The 18,562-nt window shown below is 49.7% G+C and overlaps 4 protein-coding genes across 4 annotated transcripts; 2 read left to right on the top strand and 2 right to left on the bottom strand.

Moving 5' to 3' along the window:
- Positions 1 to 4,410: 4,410 nt before the first annotated feature.
- Positions 4,411 to 5,436, top strand: UCRPA7_881 (putative conserved membrane protein; the record flags this gene model as incomplete). The annotated part of the gene is made up of 1 exon (XM_007913472.1): positions 4,411 to 5,436. One exon carries the CDS (start codon positions 4,411 to 4,413, stop codon positions 5,434 to 5,436), a length of 1,026 nt encoding a protein of 341 aa, XP_007911663.1.
- A 330-nt stretch (positions 5,437 to 5,766) lies between these two features.
- Positions 5,767 to 9,103, bottom strand: UCRPA7_880 (putative atp-dependent rna helicase dob1 protein; the record flags this gene model as incomplete). The annotated part of the gene is made up of 2 exons (XM_007913471.1): positions 5,767 to 5,947; positions 6,006 to 9,103. 2 exons carry the CDS (start codon positions 9,101 to 9,103, stop codon positions 5,767 to 5,769), a joined length of 3,279 nt encoding a protein of 1,092 aa, XP_007911662.1.
- Positions 9,104 to 12,565: 3,462 nt separating this feature from the next.
- UCRPA7_879 (putative 37s ribosomal protein rsm25 protein) lies at positions 12,566 to 13,353 on the top strand (the record flags this gene model as incomplete). The annotated part of the gene is made up of 2 exons (XM_007913470.1): positions 12,566 to 12,942; positions 13,002 to 13,353. The coding sequence occupies 2 exons, from the start codon at positions 12,566 to 12,568 to the stop codon at positions 13,351 to 13,353; spliced, it is 729 nt and encodes a 242-aa protein (XP_007911661.1).
- A 221-nt stretch (positions 13,354 to 13,574) lies between these two features.
- On the bottom strand, positions 13,575 to 14,533 carry UCRPA7_878 (putative glycosyltransferase family protein; the record flags this gene model as incomplete). The annotated part of the gene is made up of 2 exons (XM_007913469.1): positions 13,575 to 14,327; positions 14,384 to 14,533. 2 exons carry the CDS (start codon positions 14,531 to 14,533, stop codon positions 13,575 to 13,577), a joined length of 903 nt encoding a protein of 300 aa, XP_007911660.1.
- Positions 14,534 to 18,562: the final 4,029 nt, after the last annotated feature.

Raw genomic sequence — 18,562 nt, 5'->3', positions numbered from 1 at the left:
AAGCCGCTGTCAGGTTATTCGTCCTCTCACCAAGAAGAAAAAGGCCATGTGCTGTAGCTTAATATTTGTAAAACCAAAACCCCAGTCCGAGATTACTCATGGTCGCGCTACCTCTTCTTTCCAAAATAAACACCACGGCAATCTTCCCTCTCCCTCTTTTCAAGCTCATCTAAGGAACCATTAGCAATCATGAGGACTCGGAACTCCGACAATGATTGCTCTCATGAGCATGTGTCCGCTCACAATTCGGGTGGCATGAGGGATCACAGGCTATATGGCATTCGGCGCAACCAACAAGGGCATGTTCAGTGGAACCATCGCTTCGCGGAATGGCTTGAGGATCTCCCTGGATCGAATTTTCACGAGAACTTCAACGCTCTCTCCTATCCTCCAGTCCTACCGACCCGTCCAGAGCTTCGCGTTAGAACCCCTCATCCCTTCCATCCTATCAGAGACTCCAAGCTGGTCACCGACGTGGAGTATCTCGAGTTCATGAAAGCTCCCCCAGCCCTCTCAGTGATCCAGTTCAAAAATCAGGCAGGCGCGCTGATCCAGGATTCCAAGTCACCATCGCACAATATCCCTCGTCCAAACTGGCCCGCTCGACAGTCCATCATCTTTCCCAGTGCTTTTCAGAGCAGGCCAAAGACAGCCTTGAGCCAGCGCAGAAAGCATGGACTTGATGAGGTAAGTCCATTTTCCCTGACGTAACTATTGCTTTTTGAGCAGTTATATAAATGTAAACCCAGACTGACTGCAAACACAGGATTCTGCAGCTGCAAGTCCAACTCCTAAGCGTGTCAAAGAAGCCCTTGGCTCTTTTAGACGACGCCGCCATTCTAGAGTAGAACCTGCTGGCTCTCAGTATGCAGCGGCAAGAAGCACTACTTCGAACATCTTCAATTTCAGGGATGTAGAAGGGGTTGGAAAGCAGCTCCTTGGCAGAATCACTCCCTCGGCTCTCCTGAACCGTGATGAGCCTGTTGGTCCAATAACAGCGGCTGGTGCTGCGAATCAGTCTCCTGAAGTTCCACACTACAATTTTCGATTTGCTTTTGTAGGGGACAAGCAAGCTGGCAAAACCTCTTTGTTATAGTAAGCAACATCATGCTGTGCTCTAGATCAGAATGCTGCTGACCTTAATTAGCCGCTTCATGAAAGGCCTTTTCCTCTTTGTATGAACCTGGCATCAGCTTCCATACCTTTGTCATCGGCTGATATCTTACTCACAGGACTATCATCCGACTGTCTTTGCAATGGAGGCTACGAGTGTTCATGTCGACAACTTCAAGGCGACTGCAGAGATGTAGGATGTCCCTGCACAGCTTGAGCCAAGACAGTCTGATCCTCTGGGAATGACCTACTTTGACCTTGTTTTCATCTGCTTCAGTATCGACAATGAAAACCACTTGGCCACGGTTATTGACAAGGTATGACACAGTCCATTTTATTCATGTTCATCAGATATTAACTTAGTTTCACAGTGGCAAGGGCATGTTCGGGGAATGTGTGAGAGTGTGCCAATTGTCCTTGTTGGCCTAAAGAAAGATCTTCGACCTTTCTGTCCAACTCTACGACTCCGCTTCCTGAATGAACCTGTTGCTGTGACACAGGGTCAGGTATGTTAAGAAGCCTTTGAATAGCTACTAAATAAAGCATTCGTCTGACTGTGATCAGGGTGAATTGGCAGCTCGTGATATCAACGCAATTGCCTACTTCGAGTGCTCTGCAAAGACCGGCGAGGGTGTGACCGAATTCTTCCAGGATGCAATGCGCCTTGCAGTTGAAGCCAAGGTCCAGCGGGAGCGCAAAATGGCAGAAATCCGACGCAAGAACAAGCCAAATATGCTGGCCAATTTGTTTTGCTTTACCTAAATATGATTTCTTTGCTTTTCTGGATCAGATGCTCAGAGGTTTTGTTCTGAGGCATTGCAGATGTTTGTGGAAGAGGTTCAAATATCTATTATATGCTACAGGACGAGCACTACGAAGAAAGCTCATGGAGCATGTCTGCGGTTGCAGGTTCAGCAATCCTCGGAGTCCCAACAAGACAGAATACTTCTGAAAGCCCTACTCTGGCTTCCTTCCATAGATGACAATGTGATCGTGCCATATCTTGGCCTTGCCTTCTAGAGCCTCCTGATGTCGCTCATTCCATATTGCATGAGCAACGGCAGGTGCCCACCCCAAGCCCTTGATAAGAATAGATCCAAACAGCGTGCTCATGCGAGTGTTGACTTCATTGTCATAGAGTATCCCTGAAGCCCTTTCTCTGGGGTTCTCCGACCAGTCTCCGTAACACACCCTAAAGGATTCCACACGCACGTCAACAAAGCCAGCTTCAGTCATGTATTCGTCGAATTTCCTGGCATGTTCCCAATTGTGACCGATACCATTGAGTGCTCTCGGGAAGGCATCAGCCCAGAGAGCCGAAGCTGACTCTGGGTCGGTCCCTTCTGCAACGCGGATAGGAAGCCCATACTCCTGAAATTCAAGCCAGCCACCTGGTCGGAGATTAGCATACGCTTGATGCATGAGACGACGCCAATCTATTTGCAAAGTGAAGATAAGTCCAGCGTGTATCAAGTCAAAGGGCTGATCAAACTGCCAGTCATTCTGCATATCCATGATCTGAAGGTGGAAGTTCGGTGGGGGCCTTTTTGAAGTAAGCAGTCTGATGATATACTATGAGGATCAAGATCTCTTACCTGGAATACAACGCGTCTATTATGTCAATGCCAGTAACAACTGTCTTTGGATGCTCTTCCACTACGACGATATCAGACATGTTTAGTAATATATGAATTCTGTAACATACGATAGTCAAACGCCCAGTTCGCTAACAACATCAGCTTTTGATAAACGACATTAATAGAATATTGTGAGCTCACCTGTTCCAGTTGCAATATCAAGTACATGTTCTGGCTCTTTGTCCTGCGGACAGAGGAGAAGCTTGCCACCACGAAGCACCTTGAGGGCTTCGTTTTGCATACCTTGTCACTCGTCAGATTTGGTCATCAATAATTTGAAGCCTACATACTTAGTCTAATCCTCTCGCTCTATCAAAAGGTTAGAGACCAGAAGTGAACACCCCGATGTTGCTTTAAGCTTACCTTGGCAGCACTATCGAGCAGATACACTGATACAATTTAATAACCACACAACTTGAGAGAGTAAGTAGACTTGCCTCTGGCTTTTACTTCATCCTCCTGCATGGAAGTTTTTTGAGTCCCGACATAGCGGCTCTCGGTGATGCTGTTTGTTTCAGTGGATGCTTCCATCTTTGCAAGCAGTTGAGGTTGCCTTCGTTGCTTGATCACAAGCTAAATCTAGCAGTTCAGCCATCCTTATATACCCTCACGCGGATCAGATAGCATGTTATCCACGCCATGTCAGCCTGGCCAGTAACGGCGGAGTTGATTCCAGAGCATTCTTACCATATGGGCAATTCTCGGCATCCATCCTTGCCTTGAAAGGCAAAGTCCCTGGCTCAGGCGCAACGAGTATAGCTTCACTAGGCAAGACAGGGTTACTTTGCAGATGACATCAGTCAAACTTCGTCCATGTGGGATGTCGATCTCAAGCATCTGCTTCCTCCGTGTCATGGCGAGACTAGCTTGATGCCCGAGTTTCACGGCCATTCGTATGGAAGTAAGGAAGCGTAACCTAGTCTCAGGTAGAAGCGGAACAGACTAATATCTGAGCCCTGCCAAAGTTCTGCAACTTATTGCAGTTACATAATTTCATTGGCTTTGCTAATCCAAATCCTGGTGAATAACTTTAGCAGGGGCAATTATAATAGCCTATTTGGAACAACATTGTAACAATTTTCACTTTGGCCGAGGTTCTTGAGTTGATCTCAAGAGCTGTACAAGCATGCAAATAGTTTCAGCCGTATGAATGTTGGTTCAGGACAGCGTTGCATAGGCTATCAGCCACGCAAGTACCCGGGTCAGTACGAGGGCTGCAGCGGCCTCTTTCGATCCTGCACGCAAGATGCGTATTGACCGACGAGTCATGTTTGCCTGCAAAAGGCAAAAAACATGGCATGTTGTATCGATGCAGCTTAGGTTATTCCTCTTATATCGCAGAAAGTTCGATGTCACAAGGTTGTCGTTCAATGTCATGGCAATTTAAAGGGGGGAGAATCAATGTTCCGTAGGTAGGAAGGAACGAAGCTTATCGATGTGGCGGTCGTGGCGCTATCTTATCAGTGATATGCATGTGGTGAGGGCCAGCTCCCACCGACATCACCATATCAAAGCTTCGGCATCAGATTAGTTACCTAGACTCAGCTCTCTTAGCTGGTGCCTGCCCAATTTTCACCGCCGAAACCCATGACGGCCTCTCGGAGTAGTCGACACCAAATATGACGGCCATTACGCCGAGAGTAACAATTAGACCCGCAAGATGAGTAGCAGCGGCCGCGATGAGCCCACACGGGGCAGCCGGCCGACAGCTCTGCCTCCCAAAGCACCAGCATCGCCAGCACCGCGGGCCAACAATAATGGTATCGCATGGCAGACTCCTCTGCTACTTACCGTGCGCTTCTCCACCTCCATTCCCGATCTCCTCCTCGACATCCCAAGGCCGTCGCAGACCACGGTCATCGCACTCAAGCACCTGATCCGCACTCGCCTGACCGAGCCCAACTCCCAGCGTCGTCTGCGCTTCATCCACGGCGGCAAGATCTTGCCAGACACTGCTGTCCTAGGCTCTGTCTTGAAGGCGCCTCCGCCCCCGCCTCGAACGGACGAGTATGACCCCAAGGGCAAGGGCAAGGCTGTCGAGGGCAGGGACGCCGCCGCACAGCGCGTCTACGTCAATTGCAGCATCGGCGACTCGCTGACGGATGAGGAGCTCGCGACCGAGGCCGAGGCGGCAAAAGCCCCGGTCCCAGAATCGGTCTCCAGCGGATCGGCGACTCCGATCCCGCACGTACACCCGGGCGGTGACGGCAGCGATGTACAGGGTGGTGGCCGGCCCAATACGGCAGGCCGAGGTCCTCGGGGATTTGATCGCCTGCTAAGTGCGGGATTCACACCCGCAGAGGTGAACCAGCTGAGGTTGCAGTTCCGCTCAATCCAGGCAGCTAGGCATACGCCAGATACAATGCCCTCCCCGGACAGTCTACGGTCGATGGAGGATGCATGGATCGACAACAACAATTCCGGCACAGGAGGTGTGGGCGGAGCCGGCGGCGACCTCGATGGGGTTGGTGCGGCCGAAGGAGGAGAAGAGTTCGGCATGAATGGTCTATTAGACGTCCTACTCAGAGGGATGATGATTGGTTTTGTGTGGCCTCTAGGAAGCATTGGATGGTTGATTCGTGGAGAGGCTCGGCTGTCAAAGAGGATGCGCATATTTGTAGGCTTTGGATTCATCTTGAGCCTCACTATAGGGATTATAAGAGCAATCTCTGGCCCCGAGCGATAGGTTTACGCAGTTGTAAGGTTTTGGACAAGTCTTTACATTGGACTAGGAATGGAGGACACAACTCGGGACCGGTCTCGTTTGCAAGCCAAAGATACCAATTTCAGTTATGCAGAAGTGGCTTCAATCACGTTCCATTCTCTCATTAAACCTATATTTGTCTGACAAAATAAGGTACAATGCCCTCAGGCAGAAAGTTCATGCCTTGGCAAGCCTGGTATTTTCCGACCTAAACGCCTTTATGAATGCAATGGAGCAGTAGCCATCAAGATATCTATGAATTCGTCGCTCTGAACGGCGAGACGACGATGTCGTGCAAGAAGAACCTTCGTCTTACAGATACAGACTCTGAGCGGCAACAATGTCTCGCTTAATCTTCTGTAGACTCGTCTCGAACTTCTTGGTCAGCTCCTCGCTGCCCATGACTTTTCCAGCTTGTGCCATTTGACGGAGCAGTTCCTCCAGTCGTCGGAAGAGTCGAATTAGGGATCCCTCATAGGCATTGGTCATTTTGCTGTCATCATAGTTAGTATATGCTCATGGTATAGTCAGTGATGGGCGAGAACACATACCAAATCTCAGCAAATGGGCGGCCTTGGGCCCATTGGTAGACCGTCTCCATAAGTTGCCATTTCAAGCTCTGCACATACTCATCCTCGTTGACATCTAGCTTGCTCTCCTGACTAACCTTGGCAATGACTCTTGCTTGCTGCTGGATCTCCCGAAACGGCTTAGCTAGCTCCTCCTTTAAATCTTGTGTTTCTACCTTCTCGTCGAAGATGAATACGCTGAGAACAGACGCGCACAATTCAGGGGTGAGCTCGTTGAAGAAGCGGTTGAAAAGCAACTCCGACAAAAGCAGCTCGTGGCCTTCTGTAGAAGAAATCTCGCAAGCAACACGAGCTTTCATTTGCACAACTTCTGCCTCGTTGATGAAGCCCAAGCGACGTAGCACACGCTTGCGAGATTTCAGCTCATCCAACTGGGCAATGCTGTGGGCCTTTGCGATCGCCTTCTTCTTCTCCTTGATCTTTTCGTTCAACTTTACCTTCGTGGCGTATTGTTCCCAAAGCTCTTGCAGTAGCGGTGAACCGTGCAACGGGTTTGACAACAGACGAGACTCGAGCACCTCGATTTTGCGCATGAGCTGCTTGAATGAATCGTCACGAATGTCCATATTCTCAATAGGATCAAGAATTGGGATGCCATCAGGGAAGCGCCTGTGAACCTCCTCCAAATGCTTGCCACACTGTGCCATCTCCTGAGATGTCTTCAGATCGCCTTTCATGAAGACGCGAATCTGGCTGAAGGCTACCACGCAATTTAGCAGACAAGGCACGACCTGATATCTGCCATGATCAGAAGAGCTCTTGAGGTAAGGACGAATGCCCTGTGGCATGACTCCAGGTGGATGAACCCGGACGACATCATCACTGTCCCCATCAAGCCTTAGCAGGACGTCCACAAAATATTGCTCCTGTGGAGGGTATTCTGGTTCACCAGCCTTGGGGGATCGTCGCGGTGTGAAGTTCAGAATGACGCCCCAATCATAATCCTCGCCCGTCGGCGTTTTGATATGAACCAAGCGACCGGGCTGCAGAAACTCGAGACAGTAATTCGGGTGCTGGATCACGGACACCATATCTTTTGTGTAGCTTTCCAGCTGTTGTCGAAGTCCATAGTACTCCTTGACTGTGCTCTCGTCCGCGATGACCATGTTATCGCGCTCTTGTTGGAGTGCAATTAACTCCTTCTCTAATTCAGGAACACTGGCCGCATTTTGGAACTGGTAAAAGCAGCGCTCTAGCATGAATTCGGGGGATATAGTCTCGATACGCTGAAGATTCAGCACCATATTGTAGCCCAGGTAAAAAGCCGAGTTCAGCTTGTCCTGGGCACCAGCAACGATGGACTTGGCGGTCTCTGGCTCAAGCTTATCATCAACCATCATGATAACAATACCTCGGTCATCAAGACCTCTACGTCCAGCTCGTCCTGACATCTGAATGTATTCGCCAGTCGTAAGGGGCCGACGTTGTACGCCATCCCACTTCGTCACTTGGGTGAACACAACAGTTCTTGCAGGCATGTTCAAGCCGATTGAGAACGTCTCAGTTGCGAATAGAACCTTGATCAGACCCTCTTGGAAAAGAATTTCAATCGTTTCCTTCAAGATAGGCAACAATCCTGAATGATGCACGCCAATTCCTCGCTCCAAGAGAGGAAGAATATGTTGTATTTGAGGTAAGTCACGATCCTCCTCGGACAGCTGATTGATGGCGCTGCTGAATACCTCACGCACCAGCTGTTTTTCGGAGTCGTTGTTGAAAGTCATCTGAGAGATCTTCAACGCCATCATCTCACAATCTCTCTTGCTGAAATTGAAGACGATGACTGGGTGAAACGACCTCTTCATGATCATCTTGATGATCTTATAGATGTCAGAACCTGAGTCGGAAGAGCCCCCCTTATTGGTCTTTTTGTTCTTGCCCTTGCCCTTCTGACGAGCCATGGGATCAGATGGGTCTGCCCCTTTCTTCTGCTCGATCAGAGCCATGGCTGTATTGAAGTTTTTCTCCTTGAAGACACCCTTTTCATCGACAATCAGGAAGATGCCCTCTCCACCTGCAGGGAAGAAGTAGTTTTGCAAAGGTGTCGGTCTGAAGTCTGTGTAAACAACGTGACATGCCTGTCGGTGTATCTTCGCTATCCATTCCGCGAACTGGAAAGCGTTGGGGATGGTAGCTGACAGGAAAACATATCTGACTTTGTCAGGGAGCAAAATAATTGTCTCTTCCCAGACCACACCTCGTGACTTGTCTCGCAGATAATGGATTTCGTCAAATACAACCCACGCGACCTCTCGCATGATCTCGGATCCTCGATACAACATCGATCTCAGAATTTCCGTCGTCATCACAAGACAGCTGGCCGTGGGGTTGATCGTGACATCTCCTGTCATAAGGCCAACATCTCCAAAGTCAGCTTGGAAATCTCGATACTTCTGGTTACTCAAGGCCTTGATGGGACTTGTGTAAATAACCCTTTGATTCCTCTTCAAACATTGTGCAATGGCATATTCTGCGACAACAGTCTTGCCGGCACTAGTGTGCGCGGAGACCAGTACACTCTCATCTCGTTCGATAGACGCAACGGACAGAGCCTGGAAGGGATCGAGCTTAAACGGGTAAACCCGAGCAGGCTCTTCTGGTGCTTTGTGTTCTGACAGTGGCACGTATTCATAATCGAGGTCAGGTGGCAATGCGACCTGATGCTGGATATTGTGCGACAGAACAAGCGACTCATTGCCTTGGGCGGCTGCAAAACCTGCAGCAGCGGCTACCTCTCTCGATGCTGCTGTCTCGAAAGTATCTGTGAGAACGGGTTCCGCTTCATCTTCCTTCTTGCGTCGCTTGTTGTCCTGGGCTCCATCTGAGTCGTCGTCATGTGTCTCGCCATCAAGTGAAGTGGGCTCGCCGTCAGCCATGTCCACATCGGCTTCCTCGTTTCCAGATTGTCCATTCTTCATATGACCATCAGCCTTTCGCTTCTTGCTCTTATCTGACTTGTCCTTCTTCTCCCTCTTCGTGATCGATTTCGTCGCTGGCGCTTCGGTAGCTCCCGCCTTCTGCGGTTGTTCGTCGAAGACGTCGAACAAGTCGCCGTCCATATTGTCGATTGACCGAGCTCGACTAGCTCGATACGTCAAAATGCTGTCAGATGCGTGAAGGGTTGCGGTGTGGTCGTTGAAGTATAATATCTCTTCAACGACCAATCTGACGTTCTTTTGCGAGCTCTGAAGCTCTCAAGAATTGCAGTGGGCGGCCGAAATCGTATGGCTGGGTGAGAGATCGAACGCGGGATGCACGATTGGCAGAAAAAAGTAAATCGTCGCTTTAGGGACAGGGGTCTAAGATAGGCGGTCAGCTACGGCGGCCCATTCTGCCAGAAGTGCGATTTCGTGACGGCTCCCGGTGACCCGAGATTTTCCCGTTCCGGACTGCTCAGTAGAGAATGTCACACCACTCAGGAATCGAGCTTTGCAACCTCCAAACGTCACAGCTATAGAGCTTCACCACCATCTCCACTCCATCACAGCTGCACCAGAGGACTAACTGAACCTTCGTCAAGGTGAGAATCACGTTAGAGATCTTTAATTGACCTCCCACAAAGCTAATTGAGTGTCCCAGATGCTCTCCCGTGCAGCCATCCGCGCGACTCCTCGCACCACTCAAGCCGTGGCCGCCCGCCGAGGCTTCCATGCCACGCGCAGCCAGCTCTCGTCGCCCTACCACTACCCCGAAGGCCCGTACTCGAACCTTCCGTTCAACACCAAGACCAGGTTCTTCGCGGTGCGATACTGGTCCTTCATGGTTGTCGGCTTCAGCGCGCCCTTCCTCATTGCCAGTGCGTGACACTCCCTCGCAACCGCGGTATTACTTTCTCCTTTCGCCTGTTGCTGACCTTTTTTCAGTCTACCAGACCTACAAGCCCCGAAACTAGACGCGATACCGACGGCACGAGTGTTTTGGGATGGTATTAGCAGAGAGATACTGGGAGGAGATCAGAGTGTAAATGTACAGCCAACAATAGACCTCATCTACCAACACGGTTCTTTTGTCACTTGCGCGATGGATCATTGCCACTCTTCGAATCAATCGCTTGCTTCTCCCACAACAGGAGTTCAAATGATTCAGGAAAACATACACTATTGGGAAGCAGTTCTCAACCCATTTCGCTGGACGATGACCCTCCACATATCAGCCTTGAATACCTTGACGGCGTACGTTGTTAATGATGCAGGCTCTCATCATCCAGATCTGATATAACCGTGGCCAATCCATTATTTCCTCTGAAACAGCCCGAGTAAGCTGAAATATCGATTCTTGATGTTTATTTTCATACAGGTGGTATCATCTCCCCCGGTGTCTATACTTCTAAAACCAGTCATTACCTGACGACCGTTTACTCCGCTTCCAATATGCCTTTTCATCAGAATATACAATAGACCTATCTTTACTCAGTAGATCACTTAGAAAGTCGTCCATAAATTTAGTGTCCACACGGTCAGGATCCCACTGTGAAGTAAGAACCTCAAAGGTCTTGAGCACCGTTTCCTCAGAACAACATTTGCGATGTGCTCTCAATATCCATATTGCCATCCATGTGTCGATACGGAGGTCTGTAGCTCCGGCATCCAGAGCTTGTAGAAATGCATGCCAGACGTTTGCTAATCGTTTGTCGTTCCAATCTGAGCCGATGCCCCCATACATATTGAAGCCTTTGAAGAGTGCCAGAAATATAGCACCATGTAGCGGCACTTTGAACCATTTCATCTCATCTAAGTACTGTGCCACTTTGGTGAGATTGCCGGTCTTTGTGGCATAGTGATTGACCAAGACTCGGTAGGTTGACAAATCTGGAGTGATAGGAGATGCTGCCTGTAAGCCGGCCCGTATGTCAGGGTGACTTCGACCAACTTTAGCAAACATCATCAGGACTTTGGTGACGACTCGTCCTGTCACATAGTTTCTTTCCGGTATCGATGATGTTTCTGAGTGCGCTGCTTTCATGCGCTCATAAATTCGCTCCGCTGCGTCTTCTTCTCCAGATCTTAGTAGGCTGGCGATGACACAATTAAGGACAACACTGTCGATCATTTCTCCGGCTTCAACCATCTCCTTGTATGCTGCCCGAACACCATCTCCGTCCATTCGTAGACCGAAGTAATGGATAAGACTGACATGGTGGTACCGATTAAACTGTATGCCACGCCCATTCATTTCCTTATAGAGCATCTCAGCCAGCGTGAAATTTCCAGCCTTGGATGCCACATCAAAGAGAATATTGAAAGTGACACCGTCGGCCTTAACACCGGCTTCCTGCTCCATCTCCCGCCAAAGGTTCAGTGCAGATGCAGTCTCGACATCTGTGGAAGTGCCGACGTATCTGCTGGCAAAAGCTATAGCTTGGTTCCATTCTTCGCGTGTGAGCGGGAAGCCGCTGTTTTTGACATCTGCTACGACTGCGAAATATCGAAGCATGGATTTGGAATCCTTCTTTTCTGTGGTTCCAAGCACTCGGAGTAGGTTGTGCCGTAATCGAAAGTGAAGATACGGCATCCGAGGCTCGGGAAGCCGGAGATAAATCCGATAGATAGTTTCGGGGTCTATGCTTAACGGCTTTCGCAGCCGCCGCAACACTGCAATCCTGAGATCTTTCAGAATCTGCTGTTCGTCATGGCTGACATGCCTAACATCTTCATAAGCTGGATACTCGATATCCTCCCTCCTGCTTGATATTGTCAAGTATGGCCCATCGGCTTGAGCATAGCCACTGCGGTACGGATCTCGATAGAACTCGAAGTGCTCGTCGACCGACCCTTCAAAGTTCTGGTCGACAAGCGACAGAAGTTCTTGTTTGTTCTGATAGAAATCCTTGGGTGGTTGTGGTACTGGCGACTCTGACTCTGAGACAGCAAGTGCTGTATGGCTTTCTCGAGTTATTGCCAAAGGGGTCATAAGTCGTGGTTTGCCCCTCCGATTGGGTCCACCAACATTGCTCTCGAAGAAGACTTGACTGCAGAGCTGCCGCGATATGTTCTGCGCATCAGATCGAGTAGTTGACCGACGTACGTCATTGCGGCATGAATGAATTGCAGACCTCGAACCAGGGATGCTCTGAATGTTGCAGGCTGGTCCTAACAAAAGTCGATTAGAAAGGATCGCGCCGCAGATCGACCCATCAACTCGGCCGGAGACTTTCATGAGCTGTCGCTCATGTTGGCTCTGCTACCACCGTAGCCTTTGGCCAGAACGTAAATGGTTGCTAAGAATTTGAAGGGGGTAACAAATGCCGAAGTGGAAGCTCGGGGATCAAGTTCAATCCGGTTCGATATTTTGCGCTTATCAGCGCGCGGCCCCAGCTTATCGCACTTACCAACCCGGAAGGAATAATTGATTAGCCGCCATCTCTAAATTTTGGTCCTAACAGACCATCGAAGAGCTCGTAACAATACACGCCGAACCTTATATATGCAGAGAGTTGCTAACACACCAAGGCATATTCTCAACACAATGCAATGCTGAAGCTGTCACTTCACTGATCCACACAACGACCTAATCTGTGCCCAATGGCACGTAGCTTACGATCCGCAAGGGTCTACCAGACAGCGAAGACCGCCTTGGCGATTCGCAATGTCGACAGCCAGAAGATGGTGCCTCCAGTATGGCTGAAGGTTATCGAGTCAATACCACCGTCTGAGATCCTCACACGCCCATATCCAGAGCAACACCAACCTCCGAACCCAAAGTTGCGACGGCCGAAGCACCTATTCAAGCCTCAACAGATCACATACGAAGAGGACGAGCTACGGCGGACATTCTTCCGGGATCATCCATGGGAGCTGGCGCGACCGCGAGTCGTTGTCGAGATGGACGGTATGGATGGGAGGCGGCTTGACTGGAGCAAAGGACTGAGGCAACCCGGTGTGCCCCTGAGTGGAGAATGGTAGGTTGACAAGCTGTGTAAAGTTTGGATTTTGAATTGTAAGACTCATCTTGTCACAGCGTTGTTCAACGACAGCTCTGGATGATGCACAATGTGCCCAACATCTCCAAGGAGCAAGCCTACGACGAGGCACGGCGAGAATTCTACCTCCTCAGACAAGAAGAGGAAATCGAGAGAAGGGTAGCCGTAGAGGAAGCCCGCATGGTTGGAGCTTACTTCGGCAAGTCAAGATTACAAGTGGGAATGGATCTCGAGGACGAGCAGTTCGAGAAGTGGAAGAAATGGGCTTCGGCTGAGACAATGAAGATCGAGTCTCAGCGTAGCCAAATGTACACCTCATTCGGAGATGAGGGATCCCCAGAGGCCGAGACTGCTGACCCTGTGGTTGAAGGGCAGACTAATAGTCTCTAGAAACAGCACAAACTTGTACAAAGCACATGTAATATCAATCAGAACTGTATTCATGACTATCATCAATCATGATCCGTTACCTGCCACTGAGGCATAATCCGAAGCAACTCCTGTTCAGAGTGCGACACGCCATCCTGAGATTGAGCGTATGCGGGAGAATAGAGCTATCCTTGAGATGAAGTCTTCCCAGAGAATTGTAGACTAGATCCCTCTTCCTTCTTCTAACCATCCATCTGCGCGTGGTTCAATCCAGCAGGAGGACCGCGAACGGCTACAAGACCGATATTGGGCTTTCCAAACTTCTTAGCGAGCTCATCCGACTGGACGAGAAAGAGATCTGCTATGCCGGTGTAGTGGAAGAGTTTTCCCGTGAGGCTCAAATTCTCAACTCGTGCCCAGGATTCGATATAGACCAGCTTAAGGCGGTTCTGAGGCACCAGATAGAACATTTTAAGGACATGAGCGACAAGGCAGACGATAAAGCCTGTACCAGGCCCGTTGGTGAGAACAACGTGAGGGCATCGAAATGCATTGCCATACTTCTTCTTGGGGCGCGCCTCGGGAACTGCGGTCAAGGCGACCAGAACCTCGAAGGCGCACAGCAGAGACGTGAAGACGGAAGTGACGTAAGACTGGCCAACGCTGCGGGCGCGAGTGACACTCAGGCTGTCGTAGGTACCGGCGGTGTCCATGATATATGCGTCATGAATGATAGCCTCCAAGCCTCTCTCGAGCTCCCAAGAGAAAACGTCACCAGCCCCCATGATATATCGACGATGCATGTTGGTGTTGCCTCGATACTTGTGCTTGATCATCAAGGCCATCTCCGTAGAGTGACCGCCAGAACCTAAGACATAGAGAAAGTAGGCCGCGGGAAGCTTGGTGATGTCCGGGCCAGGCCACTCTTCGCTGGCTCTAATATACTCTCGGCCCCTCGAGCTCAGATGCTTGTTCTTGACCTGGAAGTGACGATACTTCAACAGCTACGTTAGCGGAGGCGAATGGATATACGCTAGGGAGGAGAGCTGACCACAACAAAGGTTCCGAGTACGATGTAGCCCGCTAGGTTGATCGCAAGCGAGAAGAAGATGAGAGACCACGCGCCTACGATCGCAAAGGCCAAAAAGCCGAAGGTGATCGCGAAGGCATAATAGCCAGCCGGTCCGTACGGGTCGATCATCGTGGAAGTCATCTCGGCGATGGTGTTCGGATCTCCGTATGACTTCGGGACGATTGTTGAGATCAACCTGGAAATGATTGAAAGTTTGACAGGCGGAGAATTCGAGGAGCTCAAGGGCTGAGAGCCATTTTCAACAATTCCTTGAGGGCCACGCCCCGGGGAGCCATCAGGAGCCGAGGCCATTGGTGTCTTCTGCCTCACCAACTAGTGTCAAGGTCGGCCGTCGAGACAGCTGTCTGTTGGGATGGTGTCAGTAAATTCTAGATAAGTTAATGAAGAATGTTAATGTAGGTGAAAGTAGGTTTAGTTCCCACCATCAAAGCAACCAATCTGTCTGAAAGACAGCATGAGATTGACCTAGTGATTTCAGGGGTACTGTCCGAACTAGATAACTCTGCTGGATTGCTCTGGATGGCTGGCAGTGCATTTGCAAAAGGCTTTGAAAATTTAACCAACTTCAATAGAAAACTATTTGTGAGGATGAATGCTGAGTTTTTGAAGATTTCAAGTGATGGTGAGAATCGGATGAGACTCCAAATATATCCCTTGGAGTTGTGGTTTTGATGATATTGAAATGTACTTACTGAGTCCTCCAGATGAGATGAGAACATCAGCCAGGAGAGTCGTGAAAGCAGCTTCCCAAATATGAAGCTGTCACTGCCATAAATGAACACTCACTGAGCTCTTACTTTGCAAAAGACATAATATTCAGGTGTTAAAGAGTGTGAAAACAACACATGTTAAAGCAGTGATATCTATGACACCTAAGTCACTACAGCTGAACTTACCGACAAAAGGCGCTAAGTACCCGCTTGCAGGTCGATCCCAGCGCACGTGCCAAGCCTGACCGACCGACCAGGGTGTTCTATCTACCGCCTGGCAGAATTTCCAAGCTTCAGGTACCAACTCTCAAAGTCAACAAAGGTAAGAGTCTGTGCATCAAGACAGCAAACTTCCTTCAAGACTAGCATCGTCATCTTATTAAGACGAGGTAAAGAGGATGCTTGCAATGTTTTCTACGTAGCAATGGCAGCTCTACGGAGACCGAAATACTTGACTTGCTTCTATTGTGGCAAGAGGACATCCACTCGATACGATGGGCGGGTGAGGCGCTTTGAGTGCCCTAGCTGCGATGCAACAAACTATCTAGACGAGGTAAGTGCCAGTACCATATTGTAGTTTTATTGATGTACTGACAGGAAGAATAGAATGGCGAGATTACGGATCCGCCAGTCGCGACATCGACGCCGGACTCGAAGCCTCCGCAGTATGCGGTTGCGAGGACGGTGTCTCCAAAATCATCGACACCGTCGCAAGATATCTTTTGCGAGACTTGCCTAAAGAACCAGCACCTTTTTACTGCTTCTTTAGCTCAATACTTCCCGGAGGATATCGACCATCCTGAATATGCAGAGCTGGAGAAAAACTACTATAAATTTCGCAGAGGACTTGAGCAGCGGTACCCGCAAGTATGCGCGAACTGCGAATCGAAGGTGCTCGATCGTATTCAAGCGGCTGGATATACTGCGAAGACGGATCATCTGCGTCGCATGATTGACAGAAGTCGGCAGGTCAGGAGCGTTACGGCACGGTCACCGCTTGACTTATTCGACGCTGCTGGGAAATGGCTGTGGATCGCTGGGCTTATTCTTCAGCTCACTTGGCACGCCTCTACAGTGATTTTTCTGTTCCGCAATCAAGCCCATCATGACGATTACGCGGGTATAAGTCGCTATCTCAACGCCTTTGCCCTCTTCTTCGAGCATCTACCACCGCCTGCAACCCTGATATACTGGAGCGTGGCTGCGAGTATATCAAGCTCATGGTGGAATCCTCGATTTGTACAGATGGTCAGAGGTTTCACAAAGCATGTGATGGGGTTGCCTAAGTGGTACACCTATCAGGTAATGCTCGTCTTGCTCAAGGTTGCGGCATCAAGGATGTCCGACTTCCCAACATCGCAAGAACCTCCTTTCATGATGCAGATTGGCGCCCATGCGTTCATGGTGATTTTTATATCCTTCATATACAACACCGCCAGACGCTCTATCAAGACTGATACGACACCCCTATTTGGAGCTCGATCGAATACGACATCTCCCCAAGCAGTCCGGCCATCAGCCTCCCAAGATGTGGGCAAAAAGAGTATGTCCGACATTCTCGATGACATACTAGAAGAGCCATTATCGAACGGCGGCATTGCCATACCTGGTATTTCGACTGCAGGTGCGCCACACATATCTGACTACAATCGCCACGTGCCACCCCGAAGTTCGTACAATCCGTCGACTGCTGCCATAGCTGGCAACCCGTTTAAGCAGGCGATCGGATCTTCTGGCAACGAAATGAGCTTTGACTCCTTGAGCCTTGATACTGTGAAACCAGTATCACATCCAATACATTACGATCAAGAGATGGACTGGTCTCCAACGCAATCCCGCCATCGAGCATTTAAAACGCTTGGAGCCGCTCAAGGGCAGACTCAACGCTTTGGAGAGACTCCAACGGAACCGAAAAAGGGGCAATTTTGGTATAAAGTGCCCCCGGCGCCAACGAACCCGGCACAACGCATCTTCAACCCCCCGAACGCTCCCCGGATAAGAACGAGCCCAGCCGGGCCTTCAGCGCCCCATTTCCGGGGGAGTCAAGGTCAAAAGTTGGAGGTCTTAGGCAAGGCAGATGAGGCACGCAAAACTATTGACTTTGCGGAACCATCGTTCTTCTCGCAACCCCAGCAGGCCGATCCCCGCAATACGCTGTCTGACCTATTTGGCCAGAGCTTTACCTTGAGTCCCAGTCAAAGGGAGGCAGAGCAGCAGCACCAAGCCGGCACGTTGGCCAGTGCATCGACGCATATCAGGAGCTCTCGTGCTCCTCTACGAATAGCTGAAACAATGGTCCTTGTTGTCTGCCTGGCTGTCTGGTACCATGCTGCTTCGGTACAACATCAGTATGTGACCCATGTCAGCATTGGTGTTCTGGCTGTGTGTATTGCGATCTTGGCGTCTATCAACGGGGACACGCTCAGAGATATTGGCGCCGGGAAGGAGGTCAAGTGGGCGTCTGCAGGAGCGATTATCATGGGAATATCGGAGATCTATCTGGCAACAGTATTTGCCCTTGAGCTTTGGACAAGCGGCAGCGAGTGTGGAACTTGTAATAACCAGGCAGGGTGGCTTATTGGGCTGATGATCATGCATCAGCTGTGGGACACATTTTTGCTTTCGTAGCATGATAGGAGGCGCCTCAACGGCTTAGTATAGACATAAGAGATACCCTTTTCATTGTAATACTTTCTGATCTTTGGGACAGATCATTTGATGATAAATCGTTCTACCTTCCAGAGAGTCCCCTTACAGTAGTCGTCAAATGAAGTGCATGCACCAAATACCAATTATGTTCTACATTATAGGCGTCGCTTCCAGTACGTGATCCATCAATGTACTCGCGCACATCGATTTTTCTAGAAGCTCAAAACGACAGCCGTTTTTAGGTATGGCCAGCCAGCGAAGAGCGCGGGAATGGTCAGACCATGTGCGCCTAGTCAGCAACGCAGGGTGGCCAGGGTCAGCCTTAGGTGGTCGCTCAGTGGCTGGACCGTGCTATTTGCTCCCCTGCTATAGGATGCCCCAAATATTGGGGGATGTTAGTCGGATGACGTTGTATCGCATGCGACGCTGTGCCAGATGTCGTGTAGACCAGACTCAGACCAGACAGGTACTCCTCCGCCAGGGGAATAAACGTTAATTGTTGAAGGATGAGGATACTCAATGTCAAGAGTTATAATACTCATCAAGCTCTCGAATGTTCTGTTTATTACCATAGGTCTATCAACTTCTATATAGGTAGTAAACCCTTGTTGAGGAGGTAGTGGTACCCTTGCTGAACTAACATTTATTATCCTGGCGGAGGAGTATACCTCCGCCAGAGTAATAAACATTATTTTAGTAACTTGAATATACCAGAAAACCAAGGTTGAGAATACCTGATTGAGGCTTCAAAGATTGTGTTTATTTCTATAGCCCCGCT

Source organism: Phaeoacremonium minimum (genome assembly GCF_000392275.1).
Source record: "Phaeoacremonium minimum UCRPA7 unplaced genomic scaffold PA7_03_scaffold_44, whole genome shotgun sequence".
NCBI classification, from domain to species: domain Eukaryota; kingdom Fungi; phylum Ascomycota; class Sordariomycetes; order Togniniales; family Togniniaceae; genus Phaeoacremonium; species Phaeoacremonium minimum.
This window is presented reverse-complemented; position numbering and strand designations above follow the sequence as displayed.